Source organism: Ictalurus furcatus, chromosome 7 (genome assembly GCF_023375685.1).
Source record: "Ictalurus furcatus strain D&B chromosome 7, Billie_1.0, whole genome shotgun sequence".
Lineage (NCBI taxonomy): Eukaryota > Metazoa > Chordata > Actinopteri > Siluriformes > Ictaluridae > Ictalurus > Ictalurus furcatus.
The window spans coordinates 14,984,774-15,006,891 of NC_071261.1; the positions used below are offsets into that span (position 1 = coordinate 14,984,774).

The 22,118-nt window shown below is 41.0% G+C and overlaps 1 protein-coding gene across 2 annotated transcripts; it reads right to left on the reverse strand.

Moving 5' to 3' along the window:
• Positions 1-334: 334 nt before the first annotated feature.
• mta2 (metastasis associated 1 family, member 2) lies at positions 335-20,684 on the reverse strand. Of its 2 annotated transcripts, none has more exons than XM_053628836.1 (18): positions 20,502-20,684; positions 13,676-13,743; positions 12,838-12,931; positions 8,607-8,724; positions 7,370-7,433; positions 7,102-7,219; positions 6,908-7,010; positions 5,602-5,701; positions 5,293-5,481; positions 5,064-5,138; positions 4,883-4,941; positions 4,513-4,613; positions 3,878-4,017; positions 3,555-3,783; positions 3,142-3,231; positions 2,732-2,850; positions 2,281-2,423; positions 335-2,145 (listed from the first exon to the last, which is right to left on the reverse strand). In XM_053628836.1, the coding sequence occupies exons 1-18, from the start codon at positions 20,515-20,517 to the stop codon at positions 1,992-1,994; spliced, it is 1,980 nt and encodes a 659-aa protein (XP_053484811.1). In that variant the 5' UTR covers positions 20,518-20,684; the 3' UTR covers positions 335-1,991. The 2 variants fall into 2 exon arrangements, with proteins under 2 accessions (XP_053484811.1, XP_053484810.1); XM_053628835.1 differs by having other exon boundaries at positions 20,147-20,564.
• Positions 20,685-22,118: the final 1,434 nt, after the last annotated feature.

The window sequence follows — 22,118 nt, forward strand, 5'->3', positions numbered from 1 at the left end:
ATACTTATTTTTATATAAATAATATATATATATAAATAAAATATATATAAAATATATATATATAAATAAAATAATATATATAAATATATAAATAATATTTAAATTGTCTCATCTCTTACAAAAGTCCTGAAACTTTCCTAATTTTCTTTCTCAATTATAGTGACCACTCAAGCATTCAAGCATTACATTTGGCCTCATCCCAATTCACATATTGCCATACTCATAAACCCTATGGTTGGGCCAGTGAACGATACATATTGATATTATTCAGTGCAGTATGTGGGTTGGGACACAGCCAGTTTCCTGTATATAAAACTGGCGAGTCATTTCGGTGGACAGGTCAACGTTTATTTTAAATTTTAGTGTGCAGTGCACGCTCAGTTTAAGAAATCTTACAAAAACCCCAACACTAGGGAGAAAAAAAAAACAATGTACAAGAGAATATTGTGTAGAGCTCATTCAGTGGTTGACAAATCACCCAGCGAATGAGAGTCATCCACTCATTCATTCATTAAGAAGCACAAATGAAGCCATAAATGAGGACATGATTCAATATCAAAGCAGTCTACAACCTATTAGAGCCATTACTAAGAACCCAATCGTACATCATAGGCAAAGAAAATGTCCTTTCTCTCTCATTTTCCTAACTACATTATCTAGTCACTATGTTACCTTCCAGCCAGCGCCATTTTGTAAGTAAGCCACTGGATTACATCAAGTCCTGACCCTCTTGGCAAACACATAACTGAAAACGTAAAACTGTATGGCTTTGTTTATTATTTCATTGATACAATGGGCAAGAAATAAAAGACCAAAAATGAGGCAGAGGCTGAACTGATTGAGACCAACCATTTACTGGTAAGAAAAGCTATTTAAAAAAAAAAAAAAAAAAAAACCCATAACAAAAAACCCTGAAAAACCAGAAGCTGCCACAGGGTTTCTCTGACCAGCCTCAGCCCACCCAGCTCCCTCCCACCACTTCATTCTAACACCTTTAACCTTTATAGGGGCCTTCAGCATCCTGTCACCGTTTGCACCTAGAAAACATTTCAAATAGATGCCTACAACACATCAGTGTACATCAAATGTGGGTTTTTTGTCATTATTTCTTATTGCAGAGAAATGAGAAATCACATATTGAACAAGAAAAACACAAGAGAGGAGAAGAGGGCCATAAATAAAAGCCGTCCTGAACTTCAATCCACCGATCCAGGTCACGTGGAGTAGAGCTGACCCCGATGCCATCCTGTGCCCTGTGGTCTACTTGAGCTCGTTTAAGGATTAATCAAATGGGACACTTCGAGACTGGGGTAAATAGAACAAAGCCACTAAAAGAAACACTACAGCTTTCCAACCATTAGATTGACTAAAGTGTGAAGAAAAGGAGCACTTACATACTGAATTTGTATAAACAAAGAGAAAGAACAAATAAGAGACATGCCAGACCCCCCCCTCCCAAAAAAAAACCCACCCCCTTACCACACCAGCATTAAAGATATCACTCCTGAAAAATGTTAATATTTACACAAATAAAGATAGACCTGGAGGACAAAAATAAAGTGTGCTTTATCACCATCATTTCATGTTGCGCATTATCAGATTTAAATTACACAGTTAAAAATATTCGGCATTTAAAAAAAAAGATAAGGAAGGGGAGGAAGGTGTGTGTCTGTGCAATACTATAGGAATAAAACACTACGAAGTCCATGATGAAAGCTTGATGTGTGCTGCTGTGTGATTATGTGGGGCATAAGCTCCTCGGTTTCTTTATAAAGCTCACAGGTTGAATGACCATATGAAAAAATTGAATAAGAAATGATAGAAAATAGATATGGACAAGCAAAAAAATGAAAGGATATTTCTTATGATAAATGAGAGGGGAAGACAGCACACAGGTTTCTTTTTTTGTGGGGAATAAAGAGGGGGGGGGGGAAGAAAGGAGGGCATAAAGATAGGGAGATTTGAGGTGATGCAGCCTAAAAGAAATGTCATTAGTCCTCCAGCACGATTGGCTCGCTGGTGCTGGAGGGCAGAACGGGGACAGGAATTGGCCGTGGTGGCAGAGGAAGTTTCACTCTGACAGGGATGTTGGGTTTCCTAGCTGCTCGTCTCATCTCACCCTGAGAAAGGTGTTTCCTCAGGGCCCTGAAACAAACAAATATACATGCACGTTGATTTTGTTTTTTTGTTTTTTTAACTTTGAGCAGCAAGTTGAAATGGACATAGTTGGTTAAGAGAGTGTGTGTGTGCATGTGTGTGTACATTACTGCTTTAACACACCTGGTTTCTTTAGTAGCCACAAAGACTACAGGATTTGGGGCATCTGCCTGACTGACTCTCTGGCGCTTTATGACGGATTGGGCGGTCGTCCTCATGCCGCTCATAAAGGGCCTCCCGTTGGTGGAGAACGAATGGCCTACCCCCTGAAGGAAACAGTGTGAGCATGGTCAAAAGCTCAGTGGTGCAGTATGTGTAAGACATACCAGACAGACAGACAGACAGAGAGAGAGAGAGAGAGAGAGAGAGAGAGAGAGAGAGAGAGAGAGACAGAGAGAAAGAGAGAGAGAGACAGACAGACATAGAGAGAGAGAAAGACAGAGAGAGAGAGAGAGATAGACAGAGAGAGACAGACAGACAGACAGACAGAGAGAGAGAGAGAGAGAGAGAGAGAGAGAGAGAGAGAGAGAGCGAGAGCGAGAGAGAGAAGCAAAGAAAGAACGCGAGAGCTTACACTTTCGAAGGGTCTCTTGCCAAGCAGGGCAGTTGCACTGCGGGGTTGGTTGGCCTGGTTACGGTTGATTGGGGTGGGAGCACCTCTAGGAGCTTTGAGTTTAAGGGGAGCCTGGACAGCTGAAGACCAGAAGCACACACTTAGTACAGCACTCACATTACCAACCCCAAAGATGTCTGGTTCGTGCATACCAAGGGTGTCCAATCTTATCCGCAAAGGGCCGGTGTGGGTGCAGGTTTTCATTCCGTTAAAGCAGGAGCCACACCTGATTCCACCTGCTTAATCAGTTGATCTTGGCTTTTAATAGACTCGGGTGTGGCTTCTGCTTGGTTGAAATGAAAATCTGCACCCACGCCGACCCTTTACGGATAAGATTGGACACTCCTGCTGTATACCCATGTGAAACTCACCCAATTCTTTGACTATGTTAACGAGAGATGGTCGTGGAACAGGGCGGTTCTTTATAGCACTTTTTGCCACTTTAGGGAGTCTGATCATACCTAAAGGAAACAAAAAGAAAAAAAAAACAATACTGAACAGTTAATCTCAGTATTGTGAATTTGAATGATGCAATTATGCACGAGTTATATGAAAAACACTTCACTAAAAGACAATATTATCAACATAACAGACACCCACTATAAGATCACTATGATGTAAATCCATCACGGCGATAATTAACTTTGATCGGTGGCGATATCAATATTTAATGCACTACTTCTACAGGATTGTAGGGCTGAAGTGAAGCACACATTGAAGTTTTAAACTCTGCATTGTTTGTGTCAGTACAGAGACTGAAGCATGGTGAACGCGGTACACTTACACTCTGCTTTGACGGCATTGGCGTTGATTGATGCGTAAGGGCGGCGGGCAGCACGACGTGACTGCAGGATGTCCTGGCACACCCGACGAGCGATGCGGGTCAGCTTGGTGGTCTGCAGAATAAACGTTTGCCGATTTTTTGCCAAAAGCTTGGCTCTACCGGCGCTATTGGTGAACGGGGACATGCCCTGCACTTCCTGACGAGTCATGTGACTACGTGAGGGTGCGTCCTATTGTAGGATGAGAGGAGAGGTCATAGTTAGGGAAAAGGATCGATATTGGATCGCGCCTAAAATGACAGTAATATTGGTAGATATGGCATACCGAGCCAGCTCTTGTAGCGCCCTCTAACTGAGTGGGTGTCTTCAACCCACCATATTTCTTCCAGTAAATCCAGCAGGAGGCGCAAAGTCGACACTGCATGTTAGGAGGACCCCAAGCATACCACTGAGGAGACTGAGCAGCTGCAGCGGACCAGAGGAAATGTCAACTTTAAATGCACACATGCATAATAGAAAATCCTAAGCTCATCTGTAAACATGAACATATTAATTTTATAGTACTACAGAAGGTTCTAATACCTGTAAGTAACACTGATAAAAGCAGGTTTATGCTTGACGCGCGACTTTGCACGCGCATGCAGAAGCAAAGCAAGCGGCATCGTTCACATACTCGACTAATCTGAAGGATTTAAACGTTACATCCACTAGATGGCACATCAAGTCGAAAACCCTGACCCTTATATTAAAAAGGATTTAGAAGGCCGGCATGCAAAACAGACCTTTCACAGTAAGTTTGAAGATTACGTGAGAGGTTTTTCCAAATACAAACACGAAAAAGTAAGAAGAAAACCAGTATAATCCAGCTGTAATATAAAGCAGTACAAGTCTACAACAAATCTGAGACACCGGTGAAAAGGTAGAGTAGAGAAAGTGCGATTGCAATGATTTGGTACTCACTATGGCAGCTCTCGCAGCACAGGCCTTTTTGAAAGCCTGCAGCTCCGTTCATCCCGGGTTTGTTACCAGGAGCCATAATCTGGTTAGGATTGGGCTTGGTGCTGGTTACAACAAAATTCCAATTCAGTTTTCAAATAAAAGATCAAATTCAGATCTCGTTTAGAGCAGCGACAGATTTTTAAAATAGACAAGACTAAAGTGTTGCATCAGTAATATGTAAATATATAAGCACAAATAAACTCCATACAGGTGGATGAGGAGGAAAATCAAATACTTAGGCAAGTCGGATTAAACATGAGATTGATCAATTCAAGCAGTCGCTACACTCACTTGACCAAAAACGGTTAGTGTTATTTCAGTAAATACTCACTAGGTGGGGATGTAAACCTGTTTCAGTTTACTATCTGCTTCTGCAGCCTTCAGTCTTTTCTGAAATTGAAGATCCAAAAACACAGTAAGCTGATATCTGAGCCATAGTGAATTCAGTTCATACAGAACAGGACAGAATAAGACAAATAAAAAAAATAAAGCAGACAATGCTGAAGGCTCACCTGCTGGATATAACGGTCTGTGGTCTTCCACATGTAATAGAACTGAACAACGCTGGCTAATGACTTCCAAGGCAACTAGGAAAACAAAGCCAATGAATAAACAGGCAACAATATGAAAAGCATTGAATCACAGTAGCAATGGAAATCCCTTTCAGACTTTCCGATACCATATGGACAGGATGTGTGCGGATGAGTGAAGCAAACGAGTAGGAGGAGCGTGTGAACTCACAAAGTCCTGGCGAATGTCATTGAAGTCCTTTCCGTATTTCTCCAGTGCTTCCTCGAATAACATGGCTTCTGAGGCGCTCCACTCTTCCATCTCGTCACGGCAGAGCACAGGGCCGCCCTGCGGCACCAGTGTGGACATGGCCTTGGCCAAGTCATAACTGTTCTTCTGCAGTGTGTCCATGGCATGGAACTAGGAAGCGAAAATATGACTATTACGTGCTGCGTGAATCAGACACGTATATGAAACAGCATTGTGTGCGTTTACAGCATCTTCAGGTGTGTGTGTGTGTATGCACGCGTGTCCTCTCACCAGGGTGATGTCTCTGGACGCAGCTGCTGCACTCATGTGCAGACTTGGTTGGCGGATGGAGCTGCTGCAGTCTAAGGCACGGGCAAAAGTCCCCACAGCCCTGCAAAGGTAATACCATGATATACACTACCAGTCAAAAGTTTAGACACACTTCTAAACAATTCAGAATTCCTTATTCCCCCCCCCCCCAACATTTTATAACAATAATAATAATAGTCATCAAAACTCTGGAATAATACAAATGGAACTCTGGGAATTATCTAGTGATAAAAAATCCAAAATAAATCTACATAACTTAATATTTTAGCATCTTCAAAGTAGACCCCCCTTTTGCCTAGAATTTCCAGAAATGTATTCTTGGCATTTTCTCAAACGATTTCTTGAGGAATCGCCCTGAGATGCTTTTTAAACAGTATTAAAGGAGTTCCCACCTATACTGGACACTTAACGGCTGCTTTTTGGAACATTTTGTCATCCGTTTTAAGTCATCCGTTTAAAGAAAAAAAAACTTTTTTTTTGTAAATAAAATGTTAATTTTCTAATGAAAGAAATGATTATGTTGGCACAATTATATTATTGTCTACAATACCGATTTCAAACATTTAATCATACACCTACAGATCAAAAGGCTTTTAAGATCAAGAGAAACATTTCAATCATGTGTCTCCAAACTTTTGACCGGTAATGTATATATTTTTTAATGACTTTGAATAATGATTTAACAAGTATCCAAGATACGCCAGAAATGTTGTGGGTTAAACGATCCTAGTTCAATACTTGCCATGAAATGAATGAAACAAATACTTCCCACGGTGTTGTTAAGGGTGAATAATGCCTTAACAATGTCACTAAAAATCTGATCTGCTCAGCTTGTAACTTGACCAAACCAACACAATATTAAGTAGTATTATTAAGTAGTAAAGTGGTATAAAATAATATAAATACAATATATAAAAGTAATATGAAGTAGTGAAAAAAAAAACCCTAAATCAATATTAAGTGTACTGAGAAACTAGCTTGACCCATGTAGAACCCACGTAACTATAGCACCCTTACCCACCTACTTGAACAACTTAATAGTTTTCATAAAACAATACTCCAAACCTATCACTATAACACTACACACAACACAATGTGAAACCGCAGTGATCATTCAGAGCATTTCATACTACAGCATTCGACAATGCGCTGCACTGGAATGTCATTACAAGGTTACATCTCAATTTTCTCCTTACTGCTTCAATATTTTAAAAATGAAATGTAGTAGATTGAGGAACAGATGGTGAGTGTGGAGGCTGTGACTCACCGGGCCACCACCAGGAACTGATCTATCTGAGAGTCCTTCAGCTGGTTATCTGGATCCCATACCTTCGTTTCCAGTTTCTCTTGTACTCGATTGTCCGAGTCCCCTTTAATAGGACAGTAATGCGTTTATGTCAAGTTATGCTTGGCTACAACAGTAAGTTATACTCATCGATTCGACAGAACTTTGCACCTCACCTTCTGCCAATTTGTCAGGAATCTCAGCTTGATATTTGGAGCCCACCCTGATCTCGCCCTGGTCAGCCAGCAGGGTTTTCTGAACCGGGTCAAACACCAACGAGTAGAAGAAACAGTCCTGCAGAGCACAGAAGCACATAACAGATCCACTAAAATAACTGCTAATCATGGTACGATGCTAGTCGGATTGTTTGTAGGATTCCCACATTGTTTGGAATGAGTCTTCCAGGGTTGAGAGTTTCGTTGTTAAAAATAAATAAAATCTTACCTCTCTCTCTAGATAGCCTGTTAAAACATCCGTCTCGTTCAGGAGTGTGACGTTACATTTCCCTCTGTGAAGAAACACTAATACAAGTCAGACAAACTAGAAAACACATCACATGATTAACCTGCTTAGGATACTTTGAATTAGTCTTTTTCCTGTATACATTTCACACACACACACACACACACACACACACACACACACACACACACACACACATATACAACTGGAATGCTGAATGCACACCAGGCCTCCTCGTCCGACATCACTGCCCAACCTCGCTCCAAAATCTAGTGGAGAGCCTTCCCAGAAGAGTGGAGGTTATTATAACAGCAATAACTCTATATTAAGGCCATGCCTTTGGAACAGGATGCTCAACAAGCACATATTTGGGGGGTGTCATGGTCAGGTGTCCACATACTTTTGGCCATGGAGTGTATATTAGAGATGCACCGATGTATCGGACGATAAAGGCTATTTTTTCCATCATGGGCCATCGGCCGATAGTTTAAAAACAACCGATGATCAGGGCCGATTATATCCTGTCAATCAAAAGAGGGTGGGAAAACACATCGATTTTGAGCTGTGTGTAAAGATGATGTCTCTTGTGTGGAATGATGACAAAACTGCAGTTTGTAATCTCTGTACTGCTAAAATTTTACATCAGAAGTGAGCAGCAGTGAAACGGCAACGAGTCCCCGCCCCCCATTGCATTTCTAACAGAATTGTGGAATAAATTATTATTAATTTAAAAGAAGGCATAAAAGGCAGAACTACCGGTATTTGCTGATATCACTCTGAATAATCGGTTATCGCTGTCGGCTGAGAAACTTAGCATCGGTGCATCACTGGTGTACGTTTAATATAATCACCGAATTGTTCACAGATGAAGGCTGACTTTTGGAGTAGAAATAAAATTTGTAAATTAAAATAATAAAAAATAAATGTAAAAAAAAAAAAGCAAAGATGCCAGCTTTAAAGTAAACTACAAATTATTTTCTACTGCTTAAATTATATTTTTCAAAGATTCTGACACAGAAGAGAGATGATAGCAGTGGTAAGAAGAAGGGAAATGGATGAGTGACAGGCACCTCCACCTCACTGCTGTTGTATTACTGAAAAACATGTTAAATTCTGTCCAACATAGTTCTTATGCAAGCAAACCATTCCAGCACAAAAAAAAGAAAGAAAACTTTCATGGCATGAGTTTCTGGCATGTGTGAGAAAGAAAGATATTCACCGTATGTGTGTGGCAGGAAGAGACTCAAACTGTCGGGACAGGAACAGTTCTCTGTGTTTAAGCTGGTGTTTCTGTTGATCAGTGATTAGTGGCTGCTTGGACTCCTCCTCAAAGTCTCCTGGGGAAGCAAAAATAAATAAACAAATCAATAAAATCCAAAACACCACACACGCCCCCCCCCAACAAATAGTGTTTACTTTCACTTACTAATTTAATTAAACATTTATTTTAAAAGATGATCTGCAAATCTGGAAGCCAATACAGAAAATCCAAAAAAGGAAACTTAACAATACACATAATCAATACTAACAACAAAGCATCAATGACATGCGCGTATTCGAATGAGCCTCACACAGTGGGCTTGATTAAAACTGATGCAAAAACAGCAGCAAAAATCGCAAACAATTTTGAATGGTTTTATTCTATGATATTTACTCATTGGTTCATGATTTCTCATCTACAAAGCGGATGCTTGAGTGAGGTGAGACCTGACAGGAGCGTATCAGAGGATGTGACTGGACTCCGCCCCTGCACTCAGCCTAAGGAAACCCCGACAGTGAATGGGCGGGACATCAGACCACACCCCTTTCTATCAGAGCCTCCTGCCACTCCAGTGTCCCCACCCCCTCGGCCAGCGAGACCCTGCTGATTTTCCTGGGAAACCCTGTGCATGGAACCTGAGGCGCCCATCCCCCACTAACCACACACACACACACACACACACACACACACACACACACACACACACACACACACACGTCCGTGTATGCATATTATATATATATATATATATATATATATATATATATATATATATATATATATATATATATACACACACACACACACACACACACATATATATATAAATAAAAGGTAAGCTCTCTTGGTCTCACGCAGGGCACACTAGTCACACGCAGACAAGACAAAGACACAAATGAGCAAGTGTTAACCCATTCTATGCCAGGGCCTTGCAAGTGCCATGAAGGCTCTTTTGTTAAGTGTGCAGCACCAGGGCTCTGTGGGCTCAAAGCCAAGGGAGGACACACAAGAACCCAGACCGTGTGCATGAGTGGGCGTGCATGCTGGTTGAGAGGCGGGGGTGGTAAGGGGTCAGGGTCTGAAGGATGACGGAAATAAGAAAGGAGAAGGAGAAGTTGTGGTCTTGAATAACTGCGCAGACTAAAGCCCCATTCACTCTTGATATTACCAAGTGGACAGTGCTAAGAACAGGCCTGAGAAGGTTAAACACGTACCGCTGTGAGCCGATCACTCAGACCACATGCAGAGGTGGTCTGGGATACATGTGCACACATTACATTTGTAGTGTGAATGGCAATGTGTCCAAATGCATCAGTGACATCATCCCACCTGGTCTCCGGGGTTTTCACACAGATTCAAATTCCTTTTGAACCGTCTGAACATATTCTGTTCACATAAGGATCGAGATGCAAAGTGAGGAAAATCATGGACACTGACAAAAAAAACAAAAAAAAACAACACAAATGCACAGAGGTCAAAAGTTAAGTTGATTGCAGCATTACATTCCTCTCTTTTTATTGTGGGACTATTAAAAGTACACGAAATGTGCCAAGCAGCCAGCAAATCAGCCAATATGAGTAAGCCTTGTATCGACTGATCTTAGCTTCCCATGAGTAAATTTAAGATAATACACCTGATGGCTAAATATCAACACTTCATGTGAGTTTGAGTCTGGTATAAGCTAGTACTGTTGTGTCTAAATTTGACAGAGGTTGATCTGGCAACCTTGCAACTGAATGGATCCATCGGTCATTAGATCACCCAAGATGTCTGAACAGGGCATTAAAAACCTTACAAGAATAAGCCTGATGCTATTAGTAGAGCAGTGACCACAAAGGATTTAGTAAGACAAAGTAGTAAACCTACACAGAAATGCCTGGAAGTAGTCTGTCCTGGCTGTGACGAGGCTTTCGCTCTCATTGCTCCATCCTTTGCTAAATCCTCTACTAAACGGGTATAACGCAGCTTTTATTAGGAACAAGACAGAAGTGCTATTACTGGTAGGCCTGCCAATGAGCCAAATCAAAGCACTGTCGGTTGTTTAACATGCTCATGAATGACTGGACATACTTTATTATAATGATAGCAGTCTTTGGATTTGCCCATTAACCCATTAAAATTCTTTCCTGGCTTCAACAGTGTAGCCTTCGTACAGGCTCTACAGCTAGAAATGACACTTTGTACAGGAAGCTATTGAATAAAATTCAAATAGACACAACTCTGAAAGAGTTCATCTGATTCAGCACCCAGAGATGTCAACGCTAAACCCTCTACATGCACCAAGTAAACACACCATAGCGATGTAACCAGATACAACTTGACAAACAACAAACATTCTCTTTACCATCAAACTTAAGGGTGTAATATAAAACACACCTTACTGTGAGCATTAACACCATTTCATATTAAAAGTATAGTAATTAACCAATTATAGCTGTGCAATGAATCTAAACATGTGATCCTAATGCTACATAAAAAATTCTGACTTACTTTACATCTCAATTTAGATTCAGATGATTTGAAACTATTCTTCATGAAAAACACAACTAGTACAAAACAGTACGATGACAAACTCGCTTATATTAAACATAGAACTTTTATTAACAAAACGAATAAGCGTGGAATATACCATGCTGTAATATAAAATAAATAACTAACACTTTGTGCTTTGACTCCGACTCATTTGGCTTATGCTGAACTGAGCAGACGCGTTCAGTTTTTAATTGTAGTCTCCATTCTCTAACTGAACTAAATGATTATTAATATAAAAAGGCAAAACGACAAAAAAAGACAAAAAAAAAGTGTGTTGGCAAATGATGTAATCGGTTGCACGGCCCCAACACCGATAACACCGACTATCGCAGCAAGACTATTGTATACAATCAAATGGGAACCACAAATGAACTGATGTTACTGAATTACTTTATTTTCAAAACAATAGCTATTTAAAAAATTTTTTATAAAAATAAATCAGCCACTTCAGTTGAGGCTGTCAGTTTGCATAATCTATGCAGGATTATTGTGAAAACTATGTGCCAATCATATATACACATTCAAATGAGACTCGGCAGCTTCACATCACTCAGACACTTCAATCCTAAGCAACTCAAAATTGGGACAGGACACAATCTAAGCACACAGCTCGGAGGTCCTGTTTCTTGCTCGAAGGCCCAGCAATGGCTCATTCAGTCTTGGGATTTAAACTTAAGAGCTGTAAGAACCTTAGCCGCTGAGCCATCCTACCACTTGCTCATGAAGAGCTTGTAAAAGCGTGTGGATTAATAAGCAATTATTCAATCAATAAAAAGATTCCTTTTGACCCATTTAGCAGTCTCATGTTGTGTATTAATTCAACAAATATAAAAGGCAAATTATCAATTCTGAGCACATGCCACTATTAAGCTCCAACACACAAGGCTCTCGTTCTGCACCGTGCAAAACAGCTGCCAAGGGAGTGTCAACAGCGGTGCCAACATGGTGTCAGTAAGTACACTCAGTTACAGAGTGTTACATTTAACGCCTATTTCACGCGTACACTTGTGCGTGGCAATTTAACAGCAATTGATTGGGAAGGGGTTACGGGTGAACACGAGCCGGAGCGGGTATCCCAAGAGACTGAGGCAGCAATCTACCGAGAAGAGGGAGGGCTGATTGGGAGGTGTGAAGAGAAACTGTAAAGATGTGTAGCCATATATCGATGCAGCTTATTTAAAACACTGGGGCCGTGTAGCAACAACAGGAGTAAAAGACTGGTCTAAACTACTAACAGAAGTGTCGCCTAAAGCTCAAGCCGAGATCTAGGACCAACTGGACTGTAGGTGTTGTAAAAAGTCTCTGGCTACGACTGGTGCATGAGAGCAGAGCAGGTTTGTAACCACTATAGCTTCAGCATGATTTTGAGATGTCTAAAGGGGGCAATAAAGGCATGGAGAACTGGGCGTGTCATCCCACTGAAGGACATCACTGCCTAAACATTGAAATGTAGTGATCCTAATCAAAATGGGCAAAGGCTCAGTCAAAAGCTATTCAATCTCCAAGTGTGAAAGGTATGTTCTCTGTCTTTGATGAATTTGGCGATCAGAGCAACTTATGAAAGATTCACAAAGCTGTTTTTTTTTTTGTCCAAAGCATGTAGAGTGGATGAAATAAAAGGGGGATTAATAAAGGACTGGAAAGGTTGTGGACTTACTGGCATTGCTGTCAGCCAAAGTGTTGAGATTGCTAGATATATCTCTCCTCCTGAAGAGACACACGACCTTGGCTTCTACGTTTCCATTGGCCGTCTGCAAGAGATAAATGAGAGACAAAAGGTTGGACCGATCTTACCATTTATCCAACACCACATGGGCTCCAACCCTGATCAAATGTTCTTACTGTTCTCAGACATTCAGATACATGTTCAACAAACAGAAGGCTTATTTAACGAAAAGGCGAACACAGTAATGGTTTGCTTTTACAAAGGCAAAAAAGTCATCCATTTTACATGAATCAAAGAATGCCCAAACACACTGAGACTATTTTAATACACTTTGATGGTGATACAAGTTCAAACACCCACTAACCTACTTGCCTGGGGAGTTATCAGCAACAACTCATAATTTCTACTCAAATAATGGAAGCTATTTCTCTTAGTTGTAACACAAATATTATTCACATTAGAAATACTTATGACAAGATTATTGATACCCTTAAGTCATACTAACAACTGTTTTTCATTTCCTCCGAGTCCCCAGGACGCTTTGATGAAATGAAATACAACATCCTGGTACGTTTGAGCTCAAAAGACCAGTGCGTGTTTTAAACGAGTTTTCGCTCATTTTCACGAAGGCCGCCAATAATTCTGGAAGGCATCGTATATGAATGCATTGTAGTATTATATTATCGTTCTTTACAGTACAGCAGGATCCTCGACTCACCAGCACAACCTACTCGGCGTGCTGTGTAATAAATGTACACTACTACCATGCTGTAGCTCACACGTATAATAATAATAACAATAATAATAACATTAATAACAATAGGCCCACCTTGTTGAGTTCTTCTATTCGACGGATCAGGTAAGGATTACTGGACGAGTTCTCGAAGTACACGTAATCTGTAGAAGAGAGGGGGGAAAAAATGAAACGAGAGGAAAATATAAGTGGAACAGAAGCAGCATTTTGAGTACGGTACACTTTCTCAGAGCTCTTAAAGCACGAATATTAATAGCAGACGTTTTAGTTCAGCAGAATCGTAAAAATATTCTTGTCACACAGCCGGCAGTACCAAAAGTTTTAGACGCCACTTCTTTGAACATTCTGTTTCAACCATCTTATTATTCAGGTAAACAGATAACAGCTTTAACACATCAGTCCAATGAGTGTAGTTTAATTTCGATTGTTAACATGCGTCAGGATTATTTGCCTACTGAGCTAAAAAAAATCACCCCCAAGCAGGGCCAAGTACTGAACATGGGTGACCAAATACAAATACCGAAACATTTCAGAGCTAACGAGTACTGAAAAATCCTAAATAGTACTCAGTACTAATGAGTCTGTCTGACTAACTCCTTCATGCACAGGACAGTGAAGAGTGAGTGTGAGTTGAGAGTGTGTGTGTGTGTGTGTGTGTAACTAAGGCACATAGGAGTCTGGCTGTACTTTCAGAAAGTAGATGAGAACAGTTCCCGGTGTAATACATGTCATAACCTCATAGTTGTGAAGTCAAGTAATACATAACAAATGAACATCTTAATTTATACGCAGAATTAATCTCCGTCGAGAAAAAACCCCTCCACTTTCAACTGCATGAAGAGCAGCACTGCTCTGTGGAGAATCTGAGTGAAACACAGAAACAAAATTGGACAGTACAGATTTTTTTTTGCTCAAATCCGATCCGCATAATTTGACGGTTCATGTTCGAAGAAGAAGCTTTTGTTCGTCACATATACACATTACAGCACAGTGAAATTCTTTTTTCGCATATCCCAGCGTGTTAGGAAGGTAAGAGGGCAGGGTCAGCCTTGATACGGCACCCCTGGAGCGGATAGGGTTAAGAGCCATGTCCAAATCCACTTTTCCACTGCACGCTACGGCTCGACTCGACTCTGCTCGCTTTACTTTGCTTGCTTTTCCACTGCAGTTTAGTGCCGCCTCAACGTGGATGCCATCTTCATTCACCTTCATGCAGGAATAATATTCTATTATTGAAGCCCTGCACAGATACACGGCCAGGCTGTATTCCAAACGCCTTTCCTGTTCACTAAACATGGACCCTATTAAAGATGTAAAGTAACAGCGTTCTAGACCCGACGTCGTGCTCAAAGTTAGATTCAGCCGCGACAGGAGTGACTTCGATAAACGCCCGTTTGGAAATCGGTAACGAGTGAGATGTTAAAATCTCAGACACAAACCTTTGTTGTAATTTTATCTGTAATGAGATAAATTATACATAATTTTCAATTAATAGAATATTACCGTACACACAGTATGTTTTAAATGACACATTTATTCAGGCACAGTAGAGAACCACTCGTTAAGGAGAATTCCCCACTTTCTCAGTGCGTGGCTCACATTTAGTATCGGCTCGGCTTGCTCGGAACCGCAACCGAGGTGGCACAAAAAAAAGGTACCAGGTACTAGCCACAGTGGAAAGCCCCCAAAAAGCAAGCAGAGTCGAGTCTAACCATGTAGTGGGAACACGACCCATTTGCAACACATATCTGTCTTTAATCAGGTCGTACAGGATTTCACAGAGTTCTTTTGTGATTGCAAACGCTTGCTGTGGCTTTTTTTTTTTTTAATGTCACAATGCAACTTGGAGTTTTTTGTGCTTTTCTTCAGAAAAACAACTCAAATTGGTGAAACTGCAGTTGTACGAAATTGTTTTGCGTGGTCTTTCGCCTTGATGTTTGTTGGTAAATGAGACCTTTTCGCTGTACTCATGTTCGATGCAAGTGAATCTAAAAGGGCTTTGTCTGAACGGCGCATCTTGGCCCAAATCTGTGCAAATTCTGAAAAACTGCCAGCTCCTCTGAATATTGTGGCGTTTGCCTGATCTCACCTTCATTTCAATGAGTGCAAACTCCAGGTGTGACTGATGCATTCGAACGCATCTGTTCCCTGAAGCGTCCTGCATGTGCACGTCGATTTCATCACACCACTCGCTTTCCCCCCATAATCATTCAACAATATCAACCGTGTCGTTTTCTTTTTCATATAGGAGCAACCTACAGTGGAGCGTTTTTGTTCTTCATCGGTGACAGATACTGAGAAAAGACAGAGCTGCATATCTATAACTTGTACATATTCATTGCTGCTTCACAGATCTCATCTGGAACAAAAATGTCCCCAAAACCAAAGCTGCCAGACTGTCAGGAAATCAGCAATGTCCACTTGAACTGACCGTGTTAACGGTTTGATCCTTTCCCTCAGCTGGAGCTCGCATGTCCTTGGAATCACATGGAGCAGGTATACAGTACAGCAGTTAACACAATTACCACTATTCTGTCTACAGTAGGCTTATCATCATTCAACACAAGACAAATACAACCCCTCGCTTTCACCACACACACACGGCTGGAAAGTTTTGTTAGGAGCCTGTAGCTACACTGCCATGCAGTGGCCACAAAGCTGAAAAATCTCATGTCAAATATTATCATTTCCATACATACTGTATCTATTACACCTGAAGGTTCTTCAAAAGCTGATACAAACCCCTTTATTTTTCTGAATTCCTGCATTATATATTGATTACTCTGTACCCATAATGAACTAGAAAAGTACGGCTTCACTTATAAGACAGTTTGTGCTGCTACCTGTAGAGCCCTGTTACTGGTTTTATTGATTATAATTATTAAGGATATATCCCATGCTATTTTATTACTAACGGAGGATTATACGTTGTCCAGGACATTTTAAAAACCAAACACGGTAACTAGTTTTCGAACATCTGATCACTTCCCCCAAAGACTGCAAGCTGATTTGTTAACAGATTAAAACTAGCTGTGATTATTGTGTGTCACGTGTTAATCCGTGTTAATCCTGCAAAAGCTTTACATGCGACTTTTAAATCAATTTAAAGAAAAGGACACACATAAAATCCTCACAAACAATATTTAGCTGGCGGGATTTGTCCAGATAAAAAAATGTAACAAACTGATAGAGCAAACATGAGGTAGAGCTGGGAGAAATAATGATGTTATTAAGCGGCTTGGTGAAATGATGTCACAGAACACGTAACTCACCTGCATAATCCTTACACCTTTTTTATTTATTTATTGTTACTGAATGTAAGTAGCTAACTGGACAATAATATATTTTTACGGCAGCTTTGTGTAGTGTTTGGTTCCAAACGTGGCGCTACAAACCCAACTGTGAGTGTAAGCTTTGTATACTTACAATACTTTTTTCCCCCCCGATACTGGAAACCTTTGTATTGTTACTACACGTAACGTATTGTTACTACAGTACAAACAATTTTGTATTTGTTACTACACGTATTTGTAGAGTTACTACACGTAACGTACTTGCATATTTTGTACATCCCACATTTTTTGCACATTCCTGTACAAATATTTCTTACTTTTTAATTTAGTCATTTAAATGCACAGTCTAAGGAGGGAGTAGGCCAGGTCACAAATAAACGCTTGAATCTTTTGTCTGTATTGTATGTAATCTGCATTTGGTCGTAATGAACAGATCCACTCGGGGCTGTACGGGATTTCGCTTGAGTTTGCTGCGGATTTTTTCTCTCTCAAAATTTGTGTTGCAGCTTGCGGAGATTTTCGTGCTCTTTATTTGCGGAAAACTTCTTGAATTGGCAAAATTGCAATTGTGCGGTCTTTTCCAGTGCTGTTTGTTGGTAAAGGAGACCTTTTAGCTGTACTCACGTTCGACTCACGTGAATCAAAGCGGACTTTATCTCAAAGTATGTTTCACTTTTTACGCAGATGCTAGGAACAGCGTACAGTACGTGTGACGCCCGATTTTTCGAAGCACACGCAGGTGGCACCTGGGCATTTAATTATTATGCACTATTTAGTTCTTCCACAAGGTGGCAACAGTGACCCAGGGCCGTTGATTCTCAATGTAGTCAAAGAAAAAAAATGAAGTAAATGGAAGAGACGGGAAACAAGTCCAGGTTAGAAAGTATCCATATTTGTATAATTCTAGCCTTAAAGAGTACAAGGATTTGTATGCGTGTGCTAATCGGGGTGAGAGATGGCCCAAGCATTGTTCATGTTGTTGTGATTCTTCTTCGTTGTCGTCCTCCACACCAAAAGACCTGCTTTACTGCTCTGTACTGACTCCTGTAGGCCAGATGGGGTAGTGCAAGTTGTCATAGCGCATGCATTGACTGCCTTCGTACACGTACTTGTCAAATTGACTATACTGTGAAAGGCTATGCATACGACTGTGCGTACATACCAGCGTACGCATAAAAAAACTAAGTATACCAGAGTCTTTTGGCTGAATGTGCGTCACACGATGCATCTTGGCCCAAATCTGCAGTAATTTTGAAAAATCGCAAGCTCCTCTGACTACTTTGCCATTTGCTTGATTTTCTGCGATTGCAAAATCCTGGACGGACTGAAGATGTTCACACAAGCTCCTGTAAACTACTGTGACTATTTATCAATAGCGCTTGTGAATTGTAGCAGTTGATGTAGCCAAATGTTAAAGAAACCTGACACTGGTTTAAGGCTACCCAAACAACCCAGACAAAAAAACTTCATATCGAAAACCCAAGTCTTATATGGTAACATAGGAGAATACTCCTCTATTTAAAAAAGAAACACGAAACAGAAATATCAACTTCTACAAACAACACTATTTATCTGATTTTTAAGTGTGCTGGATGCCGTGCTGTCAAGTGGTTTGAATTTTTTCGCCATAGTCTCATTTTTTGTACCGTATAGAGATTCTCTACTTGGTATCGTCTCATGTGATGATAAATGATATCCCATCATTTATCAAGCCTTTGTCAGGTTTCCTCAAGGATGCTCGGGGACAACGAGCACTCAGGTGACACATGAAGAGGCCCGGACAATAGAGCGCACACTCTCTCTCTGTGTGTATATATGTGTGTGCGTGTGTGTAGATCGACTAGGCGGCTCATTTGGCTGAGGCAGCCTCATGATGGAGTTCAAGTCGGGCATAAACGCCCCATCGCAGCACCTCTGAGCTACAGTGCACGTCCACGAGCCTCAGGAGAGAAAGCACACACACGTGACTGAACTCAGAGAGGTCCAAATCGGCCATCGAAATAATAACGCATGCCACAAGCAGACATTTCATTCATGACGTAAGCATGTGTACGACAACATCTAGACAATCCAGACCTCAATGAAATGTTCAAATCCTCACGAATGGTTCAAAACGTCTCGTAACAGCGCCCCGTCACAGTTATAAACAAGAATCATCTCTTCATCCTCATTAAAGACGGACAGGCACGAAAAGGGGAACGGGGGCGTTTACAGCTGGGGATGGTAACCGCAACCTTTAACATATCAGAGAGCTGATTACACACTCCATCACACACACACACACAATCACTCCATCACACACACACACACACACACCTCCTCATAGGGCTTCTGTATAAACTGTACATCTCAGGACACACACTTCAGTCAGACAGGAAGCCCTCGACATTAAATCTATCTACTGTGTAACTGAGCCAGTGAACGAACAAAAAACACACACACACACACTCAGCCTGTTGTGATCGTGAACACTTTTAATCAGCTCACAAATGACCTGCAGTACAACACAATACACACACTGGTCATGCTTCACCTGAGAACTGCTCCTGAATCAGGGGTGTAGAAATGTCTGCCTTTTCTTTTTCTCCACTCAATAATGAATCCTTCATCATTCAAAACAAGTCAGGCTTCAAAATATCCAGAACAACAGGGAAGCAAAAGAACCCTACAGTCTAATCAGAGTCGATGCAAACAAATGATCATGTACAGCAAAGCTCAGTAACACCGGGTCTGCAGGATGTAAATAAACCAGACACTGCACTTCCACAGCTTCTTCACTTACTTTTATAAACTCTTAAACAGATCATGAGTAAGTATGAAGTGTCTGCAAACGTTATCTACAAAAAATAATAAATAAAAAACACTCCACAAAGTAAACCCTAACCCTCATATGACCCAGTGAAAGTATTCCAGAGCCTCAAAACCACACAGCAAACTGCTCAATATCTTCTCAAACTTTAGTTCGGCTTCCTTCAAAAACTTTTACTGGTTATTCCAGCAGTCTAGCTGGAACAGACTATAGCTAAACAAGCTAACTAACCGAGCCGGCCATTGTAGAGAAGGCGGAAATACTACATGCTAGCTGAGCTACCCATCAAATGAGAAAACGCGCTAACAGGCTAGTTAGCATTCAGGCTAACGAATCCTCCAGCTAACTATTAATCAGCCAGCCTGGCCGTGCTAGCCACAGTAGATAGCATTAGCCTGCTACAGGGGGGTAAGAAGCCTAATTTCAATATTTGAAATTTCTCACCTCCGACGCGGTACATATTGGCCGCCATTCTCTCTCTCTCTCACTCTTTCTCTCTCTCTCTCTCCTCCCAGCGAACGCGCAGCGACCGCTTCCCCTCTGGTGATTAAAATCTCGAGCGGATGTCGGTTTTCACTCCCGCATGTAGCGTCGCGCTCCGCTGTGTAGAGACAAAGCCGGGGACCGGCGCGGCAGCGCGAGCTATAGCGGCGCCGAAAAGTTTCAACTTTCCGTTACAGTGTGCCTCAGGACGTCTCGAACGCGACTCTTTGTCTTGGTCTGATAATGAAGTCCCTCCAGAAGTCCCTCCAAAAGTCCCGGTTTACACACATACACACATGCGCACACACATACATACACACGCGCGCGCGCATGTACGCGAGGTCCTCGGCTACCAGCCTGTGTGTCTGTGTCTCACGCCACTCTTCCTCCCATCCTCCGCTCCAGCTTCATCTTCCTCTTCCTCCCCCCTCCACCTCCTCCTCCTCCTCCACGGCGGCAACGTCATCTTCGGAATAGTGACGTCACACGGGGAAGTTCGGCTCACGCGCCCGAGCGTCTTCGGAGCAAACAGAAAGTCAACACGGGCTCGAGTCCATTGATTACAGTGTAATCTCTACACTGCTGAAACTAAAACAAACCCTCATAGAATTTGTAATGGTTAATGAGCCTTTATTGGTCACATATACAGTAGAGCACAGTGAAATTCTTTTCTTCGCATACCCCAGCCTGTCAGGAAACTGGTGTCATAGCACATGATGGGCACCCCTGCAGCAGAGAGGGTTAAGGGCCTTGCTCAAGGGCCCAACAGTGGCAGCTTGGCAGTGCTGGGGCTTGAACCTATGACCTTCCAATCAGTAACCCAGAGTCAACCACTAAGCCACCACTGCCCCCTTATAATGGTTATAATTGAAATTGTATTGGTTTTAATGGAATATGTAATGGTCCCTGTGGGTATCTATTGGTAATTTGTTGCGTTCTATTGGTGGAATGTTTCGTCTAGTGGATACCATTAAGGACCGGTAATTGTTTTAATGGTTAGCTGATGGTTTGTAATGGTATTTGTGGTGAAAACCACATAAAAATAATTTCTGTAATGGTTTCTACTGGGGGGTTTTTTCAGCAGGGTACACTGGGTGTAATTTGGTTTTACTGGGTATAATATTATATGCATAAGTTCTAATTTGTCCCCAGATTGAATCTTTTTAATGACCTTTGTCTCACTAAGTACCTTTTACTATTGTTCAGTTTATGATGCTATTATAAATGACAGAATTTCTTTTATAATTTTTTATAGATTGTATTTTTGTCATCCTTATTACTCTTTTTGCTACATTCTACATCCCCAGTTCCAAAAAAGTTTACATTTATTTACATTTTACACAGTGTCAAATTTTTTTGGACTTGGGGTTGTATTTGTAAACAGATTTCTGTTGCAGTTAAATCAGTTAAAAACATTATTATACCTCAATATTATACATGAGTTGTTTGTGTTAAACAGTGTAGTGATTTCAGTATTTTCATCATGTGAATACTTCTTCACAATACTTCTGTATTCTGCACATTTGCACATCCGATACACCCATTTACACTGCACTACACTTCATGTTACTACCATTGTAGTTCTACTCTACTCATACGGACACAATCACTGTCCTATTTACAATATACTTACTTCTCTGTCCTCTCAGACATTATATTCTTATACTTTCATGTTGGTGTAAGACTTTATTTTTTTCATGAGGGATTAATTAAAAGCATTGAACACTCTACCAGCTATGATGCTTTTATCCATCACAGGACACCATACACACACATATTATTAACAAACTCATTCACATCTAGGTACAATCTAGCACAGTCAATCTGCCAACATTAATCAACTTTCATGAATGCAAGTCATCTAGAAACTGGTTTAATATGGTTTGATGTGTTTCCAATGTTATTAGTAGGATAATTACTGACAATCAGAGAT